The sequence below is a fragment of the Rissa tridactyla genome, chromosome 1 (assembly GCF_028500815.1).
Source record: "Rissa tridactyla isolate bRisTri1 chromosome 1, bRisTri1.patW.cur.20221130, whole genome shotgun sequence".
NCBI classification, from domain to species: Eukaryota; Metazoa; Chordata; class Aves; order Charadriiformes; family Laridae; genus Rissa; species Rissa tridactyla.
The window spans coordinates 218,914,078-218,932,819 of record NC_071466.1 but is presented as its reverse complement, the minus strand read 5'-3'; the positions used below and the strand labels follow the sequence as shown (position 1 = coordinate 218,932,819).

At 59.0% G+C, this 18,742-nt stretch overlaps 1 protein-coding gene across 4 annotated transcripts in view; it reads left to right on the top strand.

Moving 5' to 3' along the window:
• SHANK3 (SH3 and multiple ankyrin repeat domains 3) overlaps nucleotides 1-16,934 on the top strand; it is a 383,847-nt gene extending 366,913 nt beyond the window's left edge. For all 4 annotated transcript variants that reach the window (XM_054200170.1, XM_054200186.1, XM_054200177.1 and 1 more), the window contains one exon: nucleotides 15,309-16,934. In XM_054200170.1, the coding sequence (XP_054056145.1) occupies nucleotides 15,309-15,852 (544 nt within the window). In that variant the 3' untranslated portion in view covers nucleotides 15,853-16,934. The remainder of the gene's footprint in view (nucleotides 1-15,308) is intronic.
• The last annotated feature ends 1,808 nt before the right edge of the window (nucleotides 16,935-18,742 follow it).

Below are 18,742 nucleotides of genomic sequence, written 5' to 3'. Positions count from 1 at the left end.
GTTTTCTTTACCCGTAGTGTGTATGAAAGTAGCTGCCTACATCTGTGTCGCTTCCATGTGTGAACGCAGCCCCAGAGCCTTGGCAGAGCTCTGGGCAGTCTCATGTTGGATTTTACTTGTCATTTTCTGCCAACTGTTGAATTTTGGAGTCTGCATCCCCTTCCCGGGTCCGGCTGGACAGGGCCAGTCCCGGGAGGGCAGAACAGCAGCGCTGGGAAACTCCTCCTGCCCGATGCCGCCGGGCTGGCGGGGGCTGCCGGATGCTTCCCAGACGCCTTCCCCAGGGATCGGCTCTGCTCCAGCCCCGGGCTGTGGCACACGGCTGGTTTAAGCAGAGGTGGGGGAGACTCGGGAGACCTGGCCCCACTTCGGTCCTTCTGGTGGAGCAAAGGGTTGTGGAGCCCCCAGGTCTGGCCAGGGACGGAGCGCTGCTCTGGCTGGAGAGATTCATGCTGCGGGTTCTGCCCAGCAGACCTTGCGTGTGGTCAGCGGCGGGAGGGTCCTCATGCCATTGCATCCGCCCATGTCTTCATGCATTCAGTCCTGTTGCTGGTGTCGCAGAGCGTCTGCGTGTTCGGGGTGGCACCCAGGGGAGATGTGCCATGGTGGGCGCGCTGCGGACGCTTGGCTCGTCCCTCAGCTTGGTGCTGCCTGGCTCAGGAAGGGGCAAATTTAGTGTGCTCAGCCTGTCTTCAGCCCCCAGGTCGTTAGGACGCTGCCCGGCAGCCCCAGCTGGTCAGAAAGGGTTTGGGGATGGTGGGTGGCCGTGCTGAATGGGAGCCGGCTTGTCCCCGTCCCGCTGAGCCGGCGTTTCAGACAATGGCCGTGCCTGCCCCCCTCCAGCACCATCTGACTGACCGTGACCGTCAGCTGATGTTTCCTCTCCGCTGCACAGCCCTGTTTGTGTGAAAGCTTTGGACATTGTTTCGCCCGCGCCCGGTGTCCCTGCCCGACTCCGAGCGTGAGCTGCAGCCACCCTGCGCGGCCCCCGCGCCCCCAGCACAGCCCCCGCGGGGCCGACACTGCGACGGGCAGCGAGCCTTGGCCAGTGCTGCCCGAAGAGGTCAGGGTAGGGTAGGGTTAGAGCAGGGTTAGAGCAGGGTTAGGGTCAGGGTAGGGTCAATAGGGTTAGGGTAAGGTTAGGAGTTAGGGTTTAGCCGAGGGTTAGTTTTAGGGTTTGGGAGTGAGTTAGGGTTGGGGTTAGCTTTGGTTGCTGTCCTCATCCCAAAGGATCAGCGATGAACCTTGCCATCCATGCTGGCTTTCACAGGTGCATGCTCAGCTGAGCACCATTAACATTTTCTTAGCGCAGGTTTTTGCATTTAATTCCCAGGAAGGGAGAGGAGCTGTAAACCCAGGGGATTTTTAGGGTGCACAAGTGAGGAGAGTCAGTTCTCCAGCAGGTCTGAGGCACCGTGGGTTCAGAGGCAGGAGTGCTCGCTGCTGGCTGGAGGCACGGCTGTTGCTCTCTGTACGCAATTAGCTGTCGTCTGACCCTGTAGATTAACCTTCTGTGTCATCGCAGTTAAAACACTGCTGGGCCAGCTTCCCCTTTCATGAGCTGCGCAAAGGTCAGGCATTTGCTGCAGACTGTGGTCATTTTCCCCTGCAACAAAATTTATCACCTAAAATGCAAAGCTGGCGCTGCCCGACACTGGCACCGGGCAGAAAGCGGAGCCCCGAGCCCAGGCTCAGGTTTCGGTTCTGGGAGCTGGCTCTGGAGGAAGGCAATGAAACGGCTCCACTGACCCCTCCGTGCCCAGCCATGGTGCCTCTGCCCTGCCCGAGCCCAGGGCAGGGTCCCACAGCCCCGGTGCGGCCCCAGGTTTCCCAAACCGCAGACGCTGCTCTCCCCTGCCCGCAGCACTCGCAGTGAGCCCCGTGCGGGTGCCTGGAGCCGCGTTCCCCGCTCTCCCCAGTGCAGGGCACGCAGGGAGTCCCCAGGGGTCCCCGCGGCCGGTGTGGTGCCCACCACTGGGGACAACAGGAGACAGGATGCGCCATCTCATCTCTCGGAGCTCAGCACCAGGAATGTGGAATGGAAAAACACACGCAAACGTGCCCTCCCCCAGCTCATCTGAGACCAGCAGGGAACAAGACATAGGAAGAGTCCCGAGTCCTTCTTTTCTGGGCACTTTCTGGACTAGGACCTCGCTTCTGAGCCCTTAGGTGCTACCAGGGGTGCAGCAAATGACAGCTGGGCATCAGATGCCACAGCTCTGCCAGCAGCCGGTGGCTTTGGCCAGCCAGTCTTCTGTGCAGCGGCTGCAGCGCGCAGAGGGCTCTGCCCCGGGGCCGCGACTGTGGGCCAGGAGCTCGGGGGGAGACGGGACGGGCTGTTTGACCCCCAGCCCGGGCCCTGCTGCAGTCTGTAGGGCAGTGCGGTGCGCGCGGCACGTCAGTAGTCTTCTGAGGTCAGGGGAAGATGCTCCAGCTGCGAACAGCAGGAATGACCGCTGTTCTCGCTGCAGAAGGGTGACCGGAGGGAAGAGGGAAGTCATAGAGTGAGAGAGAAAAAAAAGCAGTTTTGAACAGGAAGGAGGCATCGCATCGAAAAGCCACGAAAGGGAATATACCTCCAGGGTTTTCATGGCTGGCTAGTTTTTTTCCCAGATCCAGCCTCTGTATTTTACTGGGATAATGTCTTCTACAGAGTTTGGGAGAGCAAAAAAATAAACGAACCCAGCAAAAATGCAATTTGCTGTCATCGGGCCATGACAGGCTGATTGGGAACTCTCCCAAGAAAGGCAGTGCACGCGCAGAAGGCCCTGGGGCAGCGGAGAGCCCGGAGGCGCGTGTCGTCCTTTCAGCATCACACCAGTCCAGGACTTGGCCTTTCGCTTCCACCTGGCACTGCAGCAAAACACAGCGCCTCAGAGCAGCAGCTTCATCCTTCCGTTATCCAGGCACCAGCTGGGGTTCCCCGGCTTCTCGTCCCCCCCACATGCCCCCCACCTCAGCTCAAGGAACAGTCACAAGTTCTCGGCTCCTTTTCCATCAGTGACGCACCTGCAGGGGTGGTCCTCTTCCCATGCAGAGGAATTTCTATAGAATGAAGAAGAGAAAAACTGTTACAAGACGGTAAATGAATAGTAGCAGGAGCAACGGTTTCCCCAGGGATACCATCCCATTGCTCAGATCTTCAGCTTTGTCCTCCCATAATGAGGTAAAACAGTGACAATCATGGAATCATAGTCACAGAAGGGTTTGGGTTGAAGGGACCTTAAAGGCCACCCAGTGCCACCCCCTGCCCTGGGCAGGGACACCTCCCACCAGCCCAGGTTGCTCCAAGCCCCGTCCAACCTGCCCTTGAACCCCTCCAGGGATGGGGCAGCCACAGCTTCTCTGGGCAACCTGGCCCAGGGGCTCACCCCCCTCACAGCAAAGGATTTCTTCCCAATATCTCATCCCAATCTCCCCTCTTCCAGTGGAAAACCCTTCCCCCTCGTCCCGTGGCTCCCCTCCCTGAGCCAGAGTCCCTCCCCAGCTTTCCTGGAGCCCCTTTAGGGACTGGAAGGCGGCTCCAGAAATCACCACAGCTTTCTGGAGTGGGTTTTCATACTCTGCTTAAAGTGATTAGACAAGAATCCAGAAAACCATTCATTAGGCCTAATGCAGCCTCCTCCAGGGCGGTCTGAGATGCTCCTCGGGTGAGAAGAGCTTCAGGCTCCCCCCGTTCGTCTCCTCAGTCATTTCCCAGAGCTGACTGTGTGCTTTGAAGGCATCCAGAGCTGGAACGGACGGGTCTTCCCTTGTTCTTCAGTCGGGTCCACACCGTCTCCCGGCCTGGCACGTGTGCCTTATCTGCCATTCCTGTCTGCTTGCCTTTGCCTTCCGCGGGTTTGTTCCTTTTGCTGTCCCCGCGCAGGGTGTTCCAGAGTTGGTGTTTTCTGTGCCTGATGGTGGTCCCTGACCCTGCGATGCGCCAGGCTGGCCCTGCGGGTCAGGCCAGGGCTCGACCAGGATCTGCTGTGGTGGGTCGGGGCTCTCCCGACGGTAACACACGGGGCTGCTCCAGCGCCCGCCCCAGCCAGAAACCTGCCTGGCTCTGCCCGCGCGGTGCAGCCGTACAGCTCAGCCCAGCAGCAGTTCAGGAGCTACCGCCCCGTGCTGTGGCTTGTAGGAAGTCACAGCTTAAGCAATGTCATGCATTACTCCGATTTTTAAAAGTCGTTGTCTCCCGCTGTTCTGTAGAGCATTCTCCCACTTGTCGCTCCCGTGCTCATGGAGCTTCTGGCCGCATCGCTGCACGACTGTCCTGCAGTCCTAAGTGGGATCCGCAAACTTCACTGGTCCTGCATGATCCGGCATTAGGGTTTAGCAAAAACTTGCATTGTTCAGTGAGGGTCTCCAGCCGAACAGCCGAATAGCAGCGTAGGGCTGGCCTGATTCACAGTGTTGGTTGCTACGTGTTCACCTTCTCCTTAAGCTGGAGGAATCAGCTTTCCCATCGCTTTGTCATCCCCAGAGCCAAGGAAGATGCTGAATCTGTGCTAGTTCTAGGACTTCTTCCCTCGTCTGCGCCTGCAATAAGCAGAAGGAATTCAGATCCTGAGGAGACTGAGGAAAGATCTTCTTAGATGTAGACTGAAGAACTTCACTTCTTAGATGTAGAAACTGAAATCTCTCCCTCCCCACTTTCTGCGTTGTAGCATGGTGTGACGTGGAAGTGGGAGACTGGCTCTAGCTAGTCCCAGTGCGGAGGTGTCTCGGTGGCACACATGCCTTCGGGCAGGGAGGTTTGTCCTCTACAGGCTGTTTGATTGCCCTGAGTATCTTCCACGCCTTCAGCGTTGGCAGGTGTGCGCTCAGCCGGGGACGGAGGTCTCGGTGTGCCGCCCACGCCGGGGCTGAGCACCTCCAGCAACGCGCACGCAATGCATTGGGTTCCTTGGCATTCCCTTCCCCAGACGGAAAATCACAAGCGGGTGGGTCGGGGTTTGTTGTCTCATCGGTGGCTGGACACCACGGTGGGATTTGAGCTGAATGCTCTGACTCTGAAGACGCTTGGCTGGAGGAGCTGCGTTTGGAGCTGGGACTGTTTAGTTTGAGGAAGAGGAGGCTGAGGGGAGACCTCATCACTCTCTACAACGACTTGAAAGGACACTGTAGAGAGGTTGGTGCTGGTCTCTTCTCACAGGTAATTAGCAATAGAACGAGAGGGAATGGCTTCAAGCTGCAGCAGGGGAGGTTTAGGCTGGACATTAGGAAAAAATTCTTCCCAGAAAGAGTGGTCGGACACTGGAATAGGCTGCCCAGGGAGGTGGTGGAGTCACCGTCCCTGGATGTGTTTAGGACTCGTTTAGATGTGGTGTTGGGGGATACGGTGTAGGGGAGAACTCTGCAGGGTGAGGTTCATGGTTGGACTCGATGATCCCAAGGGCCTTTTCCTACCTGAATGATTCTATGATTCTGTGTTCTATGATTTGTTCCACACTGGATGCTCCTGGGAAAGGCCACTCTTGGGCGGGAGAGTCTGCGCGCTCCTACCGGCTGCCCCTCTCAGCCGCCCTTCTTCCAGACTGCGGCTCAGGAGCTGGGCGTCGGAGGTGTGGGAGAGGCATCATTAATATTAAGGAATTCTTCCAGAGCAAAAAGTGAGACTTTGAGCATGTTTTTCAGAGAAAAAAATACCAGCAATGAAGAGCAGAAGTAGTTTGTCCGTTTTCAGTGTGGAAAAAGGTTAATAGCAGACAGACGGCTATTCTGTAGCAGGGTCCCATTTCATTTAATAGGTTTATTAATTGTATGAAACCCACTGTGATTAATGAGAATTCGTGATTTGCAGAACACATGAAGTTTTGGGGGACATTGAACTTGGAGGGGACAGTGAAGAACTAGAAGCAAACAATCCAAGCTAAATGAGTGGCCTGCGCAATAGCAGAGGAAGTTCAGTGCTAATAAATGTGAGGAGATGGGCAGCTGAGGGCAAAAGGTAAATTCTGCAGCCAAAGAGCAGGGTCCCCATGAGTTGTGGCTGTCAGATGCTGGCAATGTTCCTGATGCCTCCGGTGCTCTCTGCGCCACAGGCAGCGAGGAGAAAAAGCTGATGCTGAGACCGGGGGGCTGGCAGGGAAGGTCGGGCATTGATGGTGCTCAGGAACACGTTGCTGTTTGCTTGTTGCACGTGCACCAGTGAAGGCTGAGGACACTGGCTGGAAGGTCTGTAGGAAGGTCCGTAGGAAGGTCTGTCAGCTCGAGCACTCCCTGCATAAAGCTCTGCCCCTGGGCAGCTCCAGCAAAAAGGTGGCCCTGGAATAACGGGCTTCTGCCCATCATTTCTCATCGAGGCTTTTGCTGCTGGCTGATCACAGGTGTTTGCGGGTGCCCCCCGGTCTGAATTCAGAGTCACAGAATGGTTGAGGTTGGCAGGAACCTCTGGAGATCGTCTAGTCCTCCCCCTGCTCAAGCTGGGCCACCTAGACCAGCGTGCCCAGGACATTGTCTTGGTTTTCAGTATCTCCAAGGATGGGGACTCCACCACCTCTCTGGGCAGCCTGTGCCAGTGCTCGGTCACCCCCACAGTGAACAAGGGATTTCGTATCTTCAGGTAGAATTTGCCGTGTTTCAGTCTGTGCCCGTTGCCTCTTGTCCTGTCATGGACACCACTGAGAAGAGTCTGGCTCCATCTTCTTCACTCTCCCCCATCAGGTATTTATACAGGCTGATGGCGTCCCCGTGACCCTTCTCTTCTCCAGGCTGAACGGTCCCAGCCCTCTCGGTCTCTGCTGCTGTGTCAGATGCTCCAACACCTTAATCATATTTGTGACCCTTCACTGGACTCTCTCCAGTAGGTTCCTGTTTCTCTTGTTCTGGGGAGCCCAGTACTGGACACAGGACTCCAGGTGTGCTCCATCAGTGCTGGGCAGAGGATGGATCACCCGCCTCGACCTGCGGGCAATGCTGTCCCTAGTGCAGCCCAGGACACTGTCAGCCCTCTTTACTGCAGAGGCACGTTGCTGGCTCATGTTCAACTTGGTGTCAATCAGCACGTCCAGGTCCTTTTCTGCAAAGCCGCGTTCCAGCTGTCAGCCCCCAGCACACACTGGTGGGTGGGGTTCTTCCCACCTTCTCAGGTGCAGGACTTGGCATTTCCCTGTGTTGAACTTCATGAGATTGCTCTTGGCCCATTCCTCCAGGCAGGCGGGGACGCTCTGAGGAGCAGCACACCCGTTTGGTGTATCAGCACTCGCTCATTTTGTGTCATCTACACAAAACGTTTGTCCTTTCCACTTGCTGAGGACACCCTCTGCCCCATCGTCCGGGTAATGAATGAAGACATTAAGAGATACAGGCCCTGTACCAACCCTGGGGGGTTGTGTACACCGCAGGTCACTGGCCTCCAGTTGGACTTCGTGCTCCTAGAGCCTGCCAGTTCAGCCCGTTCCCAATCAGCCTCACCTTCCACTTCTGTGCGTATTGCCCCAGTTTGTCAGTGAGGATGTTCTGGGAGACGCTTTGGAAAGCCTTGCTAAAGTCAAGATAAACAAAGTCCATTGCTCACCCCGCACTCACCAGCCTGGTCATTTGGTCGTAGAAGGCTGCCGGGTTGGTGGGGCGTGATTCCCCTTTGTAAAGCCCTGCTGTCGGCTCCCGGTCATGTTCTTGTCCTCAGTGTGTTTGGAAATGGTTTCCAGGATGATTTGCTCCATTATCTTCCCACGGACTGATGAGAGGCTGGCCAGCCTGTCGTTCCCAGGGTCCTCCTCCTTGAAGACAAGAGCTGTGCGGTGTTACCGCTGTGCTGAGCACCCAGGCAGCGGCTGCGAGCCGAGGCAGGCATCAAGAGCGGGCTGCTACTTGCCAAATATTAGGCTTAGACTAAGCATGTTGGTTGCCATAACAACGCGATGGGCTGTGGAAGGAGGAGAAGAGGGATTTCCTTCTGCATGTTGAACTTCCTCCTGGTTGGTGCCCGAGGGGGCTGAGCGCCGGCACAGGCGAGGTGCATCTCCTTCTGCCTGAGTGCCGCACGGCTCGCCGTCCCCGCCACGCCGCAGGGTGTCTGGAAGGCTTTCCTGCCCGGTGCCATACGGGCTCTTTTCCCAAACACCAAGTCATCGCAATGGAAGAGGAAGTGATCAGTGACCTCGCACAGGTCTATGGCACCGGATGGGTCACATCCAAGAGTGCTGAAAGAGTCGGCAGCCGTGCTCGCCAAGCCACTTTCCATCATCTACCTGAAGTCATGGCTAACTGGGGAGGTCCCAATGGACTGGAGGGGAGCAAACGTAGCGCCCATCTACAGGAAAGGCAGAAAGGAGGATGCGGGAAACTATAGGCCTGTCAGTGTGACCTCGGCAGCAGGGAAGGTCATGGAGCAGATCATCTTGAGTGCCATTATAAGGCATACAATGGACAAACAGGGGATCAGGCCTAGTCAGCATGGGTTTATGGAAGTGACCACGTCTTGATCTCTTTTGGTGCTCTTACTGGCCGTGTCCTGAAGGGCACAGACCTGCAGTCTGATCCAAAGGAGCCATCCTTCTCAGAAGAGGGGTGCAGAGGTGCCCAACTTCTGAGTTCTCCCCAGAGTGCCTACCCTTCCACTGGAAATGTTGTCTGGGCAGAATCTGAAGATATGGGGCATTTACCTGGGATTCCTGGGCAGGTGACATGCTAATCTGAACTGCTGCAGCACCGCTGCAGCCGAGCTGTTTCATGGACGGAGGCACAAGCTGGTTATACCGCGCTTGCGCAGTACACCGGCTGCTTTCGGAAAACATCAGCTTTATTGCTGCTGCCCAGTGCAGCTGCTGGGCCCTTTCATAAAGTCCCTGACCCCTGTGAAAGCTCTTTCGGGAAACACGAGACTGGTTGCGCGTGCCCAGCACTGCTGAGCTGGCTGCGCATCACAAGTCCCATGTGTGCCGAGAGCACGAGAGCCGTGCCTGAGGTAACCCGTCTTTGCAGACCGTGGTCACAGAATCATAGAATTGTCTTGGTTGGAAGGGACCTTTCAGATCATCAACCCAACTCTGACAAGAACCATAAACAAAATCCGTAGGACCAAGGTGCCTGATTTGTAGGACTCCGTCCCTATGCGCTGCCCGTAGGTTCCGCATTTATTTCTGCTCGGGAGACTCCATGCAGAAGTGTAGCAGCCCTTAGAGTTACAAAACCTAATAGTTCTCTCTGATGTGCTCGTTCCTGTCTTCATCTGAAGAGGAACATTTCCAGTGCTCCTTCAGCATCGCCAGCCCTCCGGATGCTGCTGGAGTTCCTGCGTTGCCTTCGGGAGGGTCAGTACGTTGGGTACAATTAACCCCACTCGTTCGTAGCAGTTTTGGGTATAATTAACCCCACTTGTTCGTAGCAGTTTTGCAGGTGTTCCCTCGCAGCATCCCTTTGTTTTTCTACTGTGAAAGGGAGGAACTCGGAAGTGCCAGATTTCTCTTCCCTACTGAGAGTGCTGGCTGCACTGGTAGAGTCCTAAGAAAAAAAGTGAGCAGGAAATTAGATCGCCTTCAGTGAAAAGCCTTGTTCTCAGTAGTTCTTCAGAGAAGCCTCACGCGCTGCTGGGCACCCTTTTCCCTGGGGGCTTGCTTTCTGGGGATAAGCTTCTCCTCTCTCTGGATTCTTTTGCTGAGAGTCGGCAACAAATTTCTTGCCAGAATTCAGTAGTTATGGAAGAGCAGTGTGTTGGCAAATGGTCCCTGAGAGCAGGGAGAGTCTCCCAGTAAGGCGCTGTCGGAGCAGGTGGCTGCGGTGCTGCCTCCTCTCCTGGGGCTCCGCTGGGCAGAGCTCGCGGCTCGAAGGGGACGGACTGGTCCAACTGGGACCACGCAGCCGCTCGCGCAGTTCTCCCCCTTCCCCACAGAAGGGCAGGGAGAAAAGGAGAGGAAAGGGGAGGGAAAAAAATGTGTGGGTTGAGTTAAAGACAGTTTCATAGAGCAATAACAAAAAAGGAAAAAAAAATTGCTACTACTAATAATAATGGTAAAGATAAAGTACAAGATAAAGTAATCCAATCAAGTCACTCTCACACCCAACGATGCGCGGCCCAGCCCGTCCCGAGCAGCGATGGCAGACTCCGGAACACTCCACTGGCCATTCCAGCCTCCTGTCTGTGCTCCGTCCCGGCTTCTGTGGGAAGTTGAAAAAAGTCCCTGAATAGTACAAAGATCACCTGGCAACACCTAAACCAGTGTGCATTGTTGACGTTCCTGTCACAGCAAATCTGAAACACGGCAGCCACTGGAAAGAAAATGAACTCTGTCCCAGTGGAAACCGGGACGGGAGAGAGGGGAGAGAAGGGCTTCCCTGGCTCCTTCGTGACCAGGCTGCCTTGGCCCTCTGCTCACAGGGGCTTCCTCGAGGTTCTGTGAAGAAGCCTATTTCCTTCCAGCTTTCGAAGTGGGCCCGTGGCCCCTCACCAGCCGCCCACCCAAAGGGAGCTCATCTGCACGGAGCCTGTCGGCCCGCACTGGGCACGGGGAGCGCTGCTTTCCCCCGGGCACCGCGTGAGAGCCCTCAGCCCGCGCCAGCGCGTGTGGGTCCTCTTTGGTGCCTATGTTACTTCCAGGGTGACACGTAGCGCCAGTGCTTCTGGTTTTCGTTTCGGGGGCTATCCAGAGAGACCTTTCCTTTCTGTACTCCCCGCCTTTGTCCTCCCTTCTCAGGGACAGTTCTCGTGAGACAATTCTGGAAGACAAACTCCTTCCAAAATGGGAGCCGTAGAGGTGTCGTGTCACCTGGGCACGCACCATTCTAGGCAGGAAGCGCCATAGTGTCCATCGGCGTTTCAGGCAAGGAGAGGGAGGACTAGTCTCCAGCCCTGGCCCTAAGGCACAGCCCGGCCGTGGTCACCGCACCGAGCTCTGCACCGGTGGAGAATGACGAGAGCAGTCTCGGGTCTCGCTCACCGCTGGGCGAAGGTTGTTCATCAGGGGAGGTGAGTCCTTCGTGCAGCTGTAAGGAAAAGCGATGGAGATGCTTTTGAAGGCCGGTATGAAAACACCTGGAAGCCAAGAGCGGCAACACAAAAGACTTGGCGAGCAGAAGGGAAGCATTTCTCTTTGGAGCGATTAGAAGTACGTTGCCTCTATTGCTGAATCTGTCCTCGCCTGTGTTACTCCTGGAGAAATTTGGACCAAGATACAGAGTTCAAAGGAAGAATCCTCATCCATTAGTGACTCATTCAAGAAATCTGCTTTTTAATATCTTCAGTAGAATTAGTCCCAGAAGGCTTAATTAGCTGTCCTACAAATGCGTAATCCCTCTTTCTTTGGTTAGAACTTCCTTTTTCATCAGGCTGGTGTTTCTTTCTGAGCCTGCTTCCCGTGAGACCTGTTCCCCCTCTTTGCTGGTTCTGCTCAGGTCCCGGCGTGTGCTGCAGGGCGCCAACCAGGCCTTGTCTGCTGCGTCTCAAAAGACTAGGTTTTCTGGCGACGCTGAAGAAGCAATCCGGGCAACCCATCCGCTGCTGCTGACAGACTGCCACTGCCGAGCTCTGCGGGACAGGGCTTGAGAGCTGGCAGAACCTGCATTTCACCTGTTGGAGAAGACAAGCTCGAAGGCAGCCCCACAACGGTGATTAGAGCTGCCGCGTCCCAATTCAGAGGGACCCGTGGCCGCCAGCAATCCCACCAGCTCTGGGCTGCTGGTCTTCCAAGGCCCAGCTGGAGCACCACCAGAAATGGAAAGTGAAGAAAGCATTTCATTTTTCTTATCGAGCTGCCCGGTTACATTGACTTGATATTGCCTAAAGGAGACGTGGGCAACGTCATGGTGCTCATGAAACCTGACAAAGATGAAGTCCTCAGTAGCAGCATCCTAAACCGTGACAGCACTTGGCCTCAGCTTGGCTGCGGTGGCTGGTCCACATCCCCGTCGGCGTGTGTTCCTCGGGCAAAACGCGTGATATGCCAACACGAGCCTGCAAGGAAGAGGAGCAGTGATCCAGGAGCAAACGCTCTAAGCAGGTATCATCGCTGTGCATAATGTGCAAGTCCTCGGAAGGGATGCTGTGCTGAAGGGAACCATCACATCCAGCAGCTTCAGAGCTGGCTTGCCTGGCTTCAGAGCGGGATGAAGGGCCTGTGACCGAGTAATTGGACTGATGGCCCGTAATGAAGTCAGCTTCCCGAGCTGGACAGGACATTGGAGACTGCTGGGCTGTCTGCGTGGTTGGCAGAACAGCGCTGCCGAAGGCATGGAGAGCCAACGGTACGTTGCCAACAGAGCATTGCACTGGCCAAGCCGGTGCTCGCAGAGCCGAACAGAGCTACGGACTACGTCTGCTGGTCAGCCGTGCCCAGAAAGGTCTGCCATGGCACCACTGTCTCGTCACCGCAAGGACATGCCAACCACGGAGTCTTGGGCAAACCGCTGATTTCTCTGTGGTTCCAGCAATCCCGCTCCCCGAGAGCCGGAATAGCCAACTCCCAGGCCCCGTAAGCCACCAAACCAAAAAGAAACTGTGCCGAGAAGCAGGGAGGCCTGGCAGCACAGCCTGCAGATGACGTGGGTCTCTGTGGGACCTGCGTCTCTGCTGTTGGCATGGCCCGCGCTGCCGGACAGCCCTCGGGCATCCACCGCCCCGGTGCGGCGTGCGCTGCACAGGGCTGCTGCGGGTCTCGGCACCCCCAGCTGGAGTCTCTCTTCTCCCCTCGCAGGGAGCAGTTTCCCCCTCTGTGTCACCTGGGGCGGGTTAAACAAGCCCTTGGCACATTGGCTGCCATGTCCGCAGCCATTCCTGTTTGCATTTACCTTTCTTGAACAAAAGTGACCAGAACTGTGCTCAGAATTCCAGGTGAGCGTGCAGCAGTGGCTCCCGTGGCGACATGAACACATCCTTAATTCTGTGAGGAACGCACACCTTGGGTCTTTCCGCGTTTCTTTTGCCTTTCCGTGGCCATGCTCCGTTGGTGCCTCCCAGTCCCCCCGTCCCGGGGTCTCTCAGTAGACCCAGAGCTTTCTCTCCCGTCATCTCTCTCAGTAGAGAGCCGAGTCTTTGCCAGCCCTCTGAGCAGGGCGCCGTATTTTGGACTGTCACTTTCCGTTCTGTCCTTCCTACCGCAGCCCTCAAGGTCGTTCTGCTCTTCCCCTTCTGTATTGACGGAGCTTCCCAAATGTGACTCATCATCATGCTTCTTTATAACCCTCGTGCTTTCTGTGTCAGGGTGGCAGGGAAATAAGAGGAAACGTGCCTAAGCCCACAGACTCTGAACGGACCTTCGTCTTCGTGTTCAGCTGATCTTCTCGCAGCCATCTCTCTAAGAAACCGTCAGTGCTCATTAACCCCCCAGAAGTGTGGGTCTTGTGCGGTGTGTGCCTTAGTGGCAGCGGGTGCAGAGCATTAACCGTAGCCCTTGGACTCCTCTTGCCAGCAGCAGGTTTCCAGAGTGTCCTGAGACTGCTCCAGGGGGGACCGAGATGGGGGGCAGAGCTTGGAGGGCGGCAGGGGGGCAGAGGGACGGGCTGCGCGCAGGGCTCCGTGCAGACGGCCCAAGGGCTGCTGCTTTGCTAGCCGACGTCGCAGCCGGGTGCCAGGGAGCTGCAGTTCTGTGGCGTGTTACCGGTTCGCATGGAGGACAGGCGCAGTGACATTGCTGACCCAAAGGAGTGGCCACGGGCTATGTAGCCACGCAATAACCAGCCCAGCCCCGGTAAAACCATGCTCTTGGCCCAGGGCTGCGCAGCCCCGAGGCAACGGAGTCTTCTTCCCCTTCCTCCCTGCTCTGGCCCCGTCAGGGCTGCAGCTCTTCTGCTGCGGGAGCACCCAGGCCCCGGAGCTGCCGCGGGACGGGGGCCCTGCTGAGAGCCCTCCTGGGAGCTGAGACCCCCCCACAGACCAGTGACCGAAGCCCCGGGGTGGGTTCAGGGGGCTGCATTCGCTTTCACTGCCAGGACAGAGACCGTCCCTCCCAGTCAGAGCCCGTCCCCAGCCGCAGTCAGCAGTGGGGGCTTATGGAAGGAGACCCCGGAGCAGGGCAGGGACAGAGCCGGGACAGCAGCCTGCCTTCGCAGGGCCCCCCGGGCTGAGGCACTCACAGCTCATCGCGCTCCAAGGACTCATCCTCCATGACCTTGTCCTCTCAGCTTTTAGATAGAGTCACAGAATCATAGAATCGCCTGGGTTGGAAGGGACCTTTAAGTCCGTCGAGTCCAACCATTAACCCAGCACTGCCAAGTCGCCACTGACCCACGTCCCTCAGCACCGCGTCTGCCCGGCTCTGAAATCCCTCCAGGGACGGCGACTCCACCACTGCCCTGGGCAGCCTGGTCCGAGGCTTGACAGCCCTTTCAGTATAAACATTTTTCCTAATATCCATCCTAAACCTCCCCTGGTGCAACTTGAGGCCGTTTCCGCTTGTCCCATCACTTGTTCCTTGGGAGAAGAGACCAACCCCCACCTGAATCCATTTCTTTCCACGTATCCAGAGGACTTGTCCATGCCAGGGTGGGCAACGAAGGCAAGAGGCGATGGCGGAGGGAAGGTGTGCGTGCAGCCTGGCTTGTCCCCCGTCAGAGGCTCTCGTAGTGGCGAGCAGTAGAGCCGAGTGCTGCAGGAGGGGCTGGCCCCTGCCCGGCTCCACGGCCTGTGCCCACCACGACACCGGGTGTAGGCCGGGGAGCTGGACATGGCGTAGTGCGAGGGCAATAGCCTCTGGGCTGCCTCAGCCCATGCTAACGAGCGGTCACCCTCAGGTGATGATCAGACCCTGCTGCCTCCATCCTTGGGGTGGTGGGACGGTCCTCCTGTCCCCACACCGCTCTCTGGGGAGATGCCGGAAGGTTCCCTCTTGTCCCGGGAAAGGACTGGCAGCGCTGGTTTGCTCCGAGTCCATGGTGGGACCCATGAGCATGCCGACGTGGGGCCGTTAGCGAGGGGAGACGGGGTCCCCGGTGGGAGGTGGGGCCGGTGGCTTCGGTGCAGCTCTGCCGCAGCTTCGTGCCGAGCAGCCAAGGCAGGGCGAGGCGCAGGGTCTTCAGCTGCAGCAAGTCTTCGCGTGCGCCCAGCGGGCCGCAGGGCCACCTTCCTCCGGGTAGGGCTCGGCGGGCTTCAGAGCGCTGGCCGCCAGGGCAGGTTTGGCCGGGAACCGCAGATACAGGAGGTACTTGCTCGAACCTCTTCTGCCTCCTCTGGAACAGCCCCGGCAGGGCGTGCAAGAACGTCTTGGCTGAGGTGCCCCGAGCCGTGTCCCCTGAGCTCTGCACACCCCCCCACCCCGTCTCTGGCTGGCCCCAGCCCTCCAGCGGCCCCCCCTGTATATTGTGTGTGTGCTGCTGTGTCTGGGGACCTCGCCTCACCCCTGCCCTCTGCTCTCTCTCCTCTCTCTCTCGCTGTACCGTTCTTTCTGCAGACTTTTCAGTAGTTTAGGAGAACTCAGCACCATTTCCCAGCGGAGCTCCGGGACCACCTACACAGTCCGACCTGGCAGTCGCTACCCCGTAACCCGACGTACCCCCAGCCCCGTGAAGCCGGCTCTGGATCGGACAGAGCCCCTCAGCACCGTCCGGCCCTACGGTCTGACCCCTCCCACCATCCTCAAATCTTCCAGCCTCTCCATCCCACACGAGCCCAAGGAGGTGCGCTTTGTGGTGAGGAGCGTGAGCGCCCGGAGCCGCTCCCCGTCCCCGTCCCCCTCTCCAGGGCCGCCCCTGCACACCCTCCACCCGCCTCGGCCCTTCATGCAGAAACCCCTCCACCTCTGGAACAAGTACGACGTCGGGGACTGGCTGGAAAGCATCAATTTGGTGGAGCACCGAGACAAGTTTGAGGACCATGAGATAGAGGGCACGCACCTGCCCGCCCTCACCAAGGAGGACTTTGTGGAGTTGGGGGTGACCCGGGTCGGGCACCGGATGAACATTGAGCGGGCGCTCAAGCAGCTGGTAGACAGCTGACCGTCCCAGGCAGCGCTGGCCTCTTCCAGAGCCACCACGGGGAGGGGGGGGTGTTTCTACTAGACTAATAAAACCCACTTTGATTCTCTTTCTATTCTGAGCACTGCACTGAAGGGCGCGGAGCCGAGGGGCTCCCGCCCGCTCCCACACCGCCCCGGCGTGCCACGCACACGCAGAGCCCCCGCTCGGCCCCGCCGGCCCCGCGACGCCTTCGGGACAAGGAATGTTGCATGAAATACATCCTCGTTTCTGTTCCTCCCAGAGAGTCTGGCCTGTATATCGCTTGATGTGCTCTTCCCCGGGGGCGTCGCTGGGGGCCGGAGGGGCCGAGGCACCACGCGCTGCCGAGCCCGGGCTCCCCGTGGTGGAAGGTGGGGAGCGGGACGGGGCCGGCAGTGTGGTGAGGAGCCCGGCCTGGCTAGGGAGAGGGCTTCTGCCGTTGGCCAAGCCGCTGGCCGCGTTGCCCAGGTGTGTCAGGCAGGGAGAGGCCAGTCGGAGCGCGGCAGGGAGGCGAGCGGGCCAGGCACACGCCGTGTCTCGGGCAGGTCGGGGTGGCCCATGGCGTGGAGACCCCGAGCTGCCCCGAGCCGGCGAGAGCGTGGCAGGGCAGGGGCTGCTGCAGGAGGCCGGCAGGGCCGGCGCCAGCGCTCAGCCCGCCTTGGGAAGAGCAGGCAGGAGGCACCACGGCCGCGGTGGTGGCCCCGGCCCTGTGCCGGCTGTCCCCGCCGGGGTCGGAGGCGGCTGGCCGAGCCAGGTGGTCCCAGCGGTGCTTGGAGGGAGAGGAGGGGCTCCGCGGCGCAGAGGTCTGTGAGGAAGGGCAGTGCCAGCGCGGCGGCTGGGTGGATGCCGGCAGTGAGGCCCAGACCCGCTCCCTCCCGCGCGGAGCCGCCCCGGGGAGCTGCCCTGCGAGCCAGAAGAGCGATTCCCCCGGGAGAGACTGGCCCTGGACTGTGTGCTGCTGCTCGGCCCGCTGCCCCCGCGTGCCCCGGTGAGAGAGGGACTGAAACCGCATGGATAAGAAGCATGTTTGGGGATGTCGGAGGGAGGCTGGTGGGGAATCCAGCAGAAAACGCTTTGCCAACGTTCAGTGGGGGGGTGGGGGGGAGGGAGGGAGATGTTTTATTTCCTCTTGGTTTGGGGTCTTGTTTCCAAGGGGGACACGTTGATGGATAATATATAATCTCCGTGCATTTATATAGAGAGCAGCTGATGATCTACAAGAGATGATATTGAACTACAGGATTCCCACTCCGTCCTAGTCATCCTTATTTTGCATCTTTTTAATCAGCTATATATTTGAAAAGAGAGAACAAATATCTATATATCTATATCTATAGCTATAGCCACCTGATTTTGTTATAATTTTACTAAATCTATATATCTAGACTTGTTGAGATGCTGGCGAGGCGGTGCCTGCACCCCTCCCCTGGGACGCCCATGAGTCATGGGAGTTTTTAGCGACTGACTGAATGAATGTTAAAAGTCTTTTTAAAAAAAAAAAACAAAAAAAAACCCCACCCCAACAGCTCCTTTCAGACACTCTGGATTTTAAAGATTTAGAAACACAAAACAAAACTTGGGTTTTTGGGACACACCGAGTCTTCCACCTGCGCTGGGCAGAGACGCACGGAGATGGCGCTTCCACCACCCCGCAGAACCCGGCACCTCTGGCAGGCGCGGGCCCCGCGGCACCGTGTCCCCGGGGAGCCACCGCCGCCACCACGCCCAGCCCTCGCACCGCGCCGCCACCGGCACGGCCCAGCGCCGGCACCGCCGCCGGCCCACAAGGGCCCCACCGGGGCTGCTCCTCCGCAGTGGCCAGCGGCCGCAGGAGGAGGCCGGCGTGCGGGTCCCGTGGCCGGGCTGGCTCCCGCCACGCCGCTGGGGACCCCGGGGGCTGGCGGTGCCGTGGCGGTGTGGTCACGGGGGCACCAGGACAGCAGGGCTCGGTGGTGGCCACTCCGTCCCCCAATGGCTTCGGGGGAGCCGGCGTGACCCAGGCCAGCCCCGGCGCTGGTGGAGGTGGCGTCCCCGTCCCCCAGCGTGGTGCCCGCTGCCCTGCGCGCCCCCTCCTCGCCCAGCCCCGGCCCCTCAGGGGTGGCCAGGTCTCGGGAGGGGACGGCTTGGTGACCGGTGTTCCCAAAAAGCTGAGTCCCCCACGAAGGCATTAACTCTTCTGGTGCTAGAGGGAAGGACAAGGAGGTTCCTTCTGACCCTCACACATCTCCGAACCTTTACAACCTTCAGCCAGGGAAAAGGCCCAGGCCCGGGCCGGGGGGCGGCAGCCCCTCCTGCGCACCAGGCCCTCCCCGGGACGGACCCTGCCCTGCGCCGGCGCACCAGGCCCTCCCCGGGACGGACCCTGAGGGGCCATGCCGCGCTGCCGCCCCTCTCCCTGAGCTCCTGCTGGGCACCTGCCCCAGCGCCTCCATCCTGCGCTCCCCGGGAGCCGCCGGTCCCCGAGGGTCCGCAGCCTCTCCCCCTCCCCAGGCGCCATCCCGCTGCTCCCAGCGGGGTCGGGCGCCCGGGGACGGCGCGAGGGGTTGGAGCCAGACCGGCGAGCAAACAAACCGCCCAGGGTACCCCGGGCCTCGCACCCCCAAACCGGGTGAGCCGAGAGGCGTCCGAATCGCGATAGCAGCCATTGCGTCTGCCCGAGCCCACCGCCTGCTCGCCCGGGTGTGCCATCGCACCCCGGCAGGCGACCCCGGCCCCTCTGTGCCAACGCTGCCCCTGCCCGGCGGGGCCTGCAGCGGGGACCCCGCGGACCAGGTCCTGCCCCTTCCACCTCCCTGCCCCGTGGCCACAGCCTGGCCAATCACCCCTCCGCTGCCACGCACCCCACCGCCTCCATTTGCCCCGCCAGGCCCCCGCCATGCGTCCCCCCCAC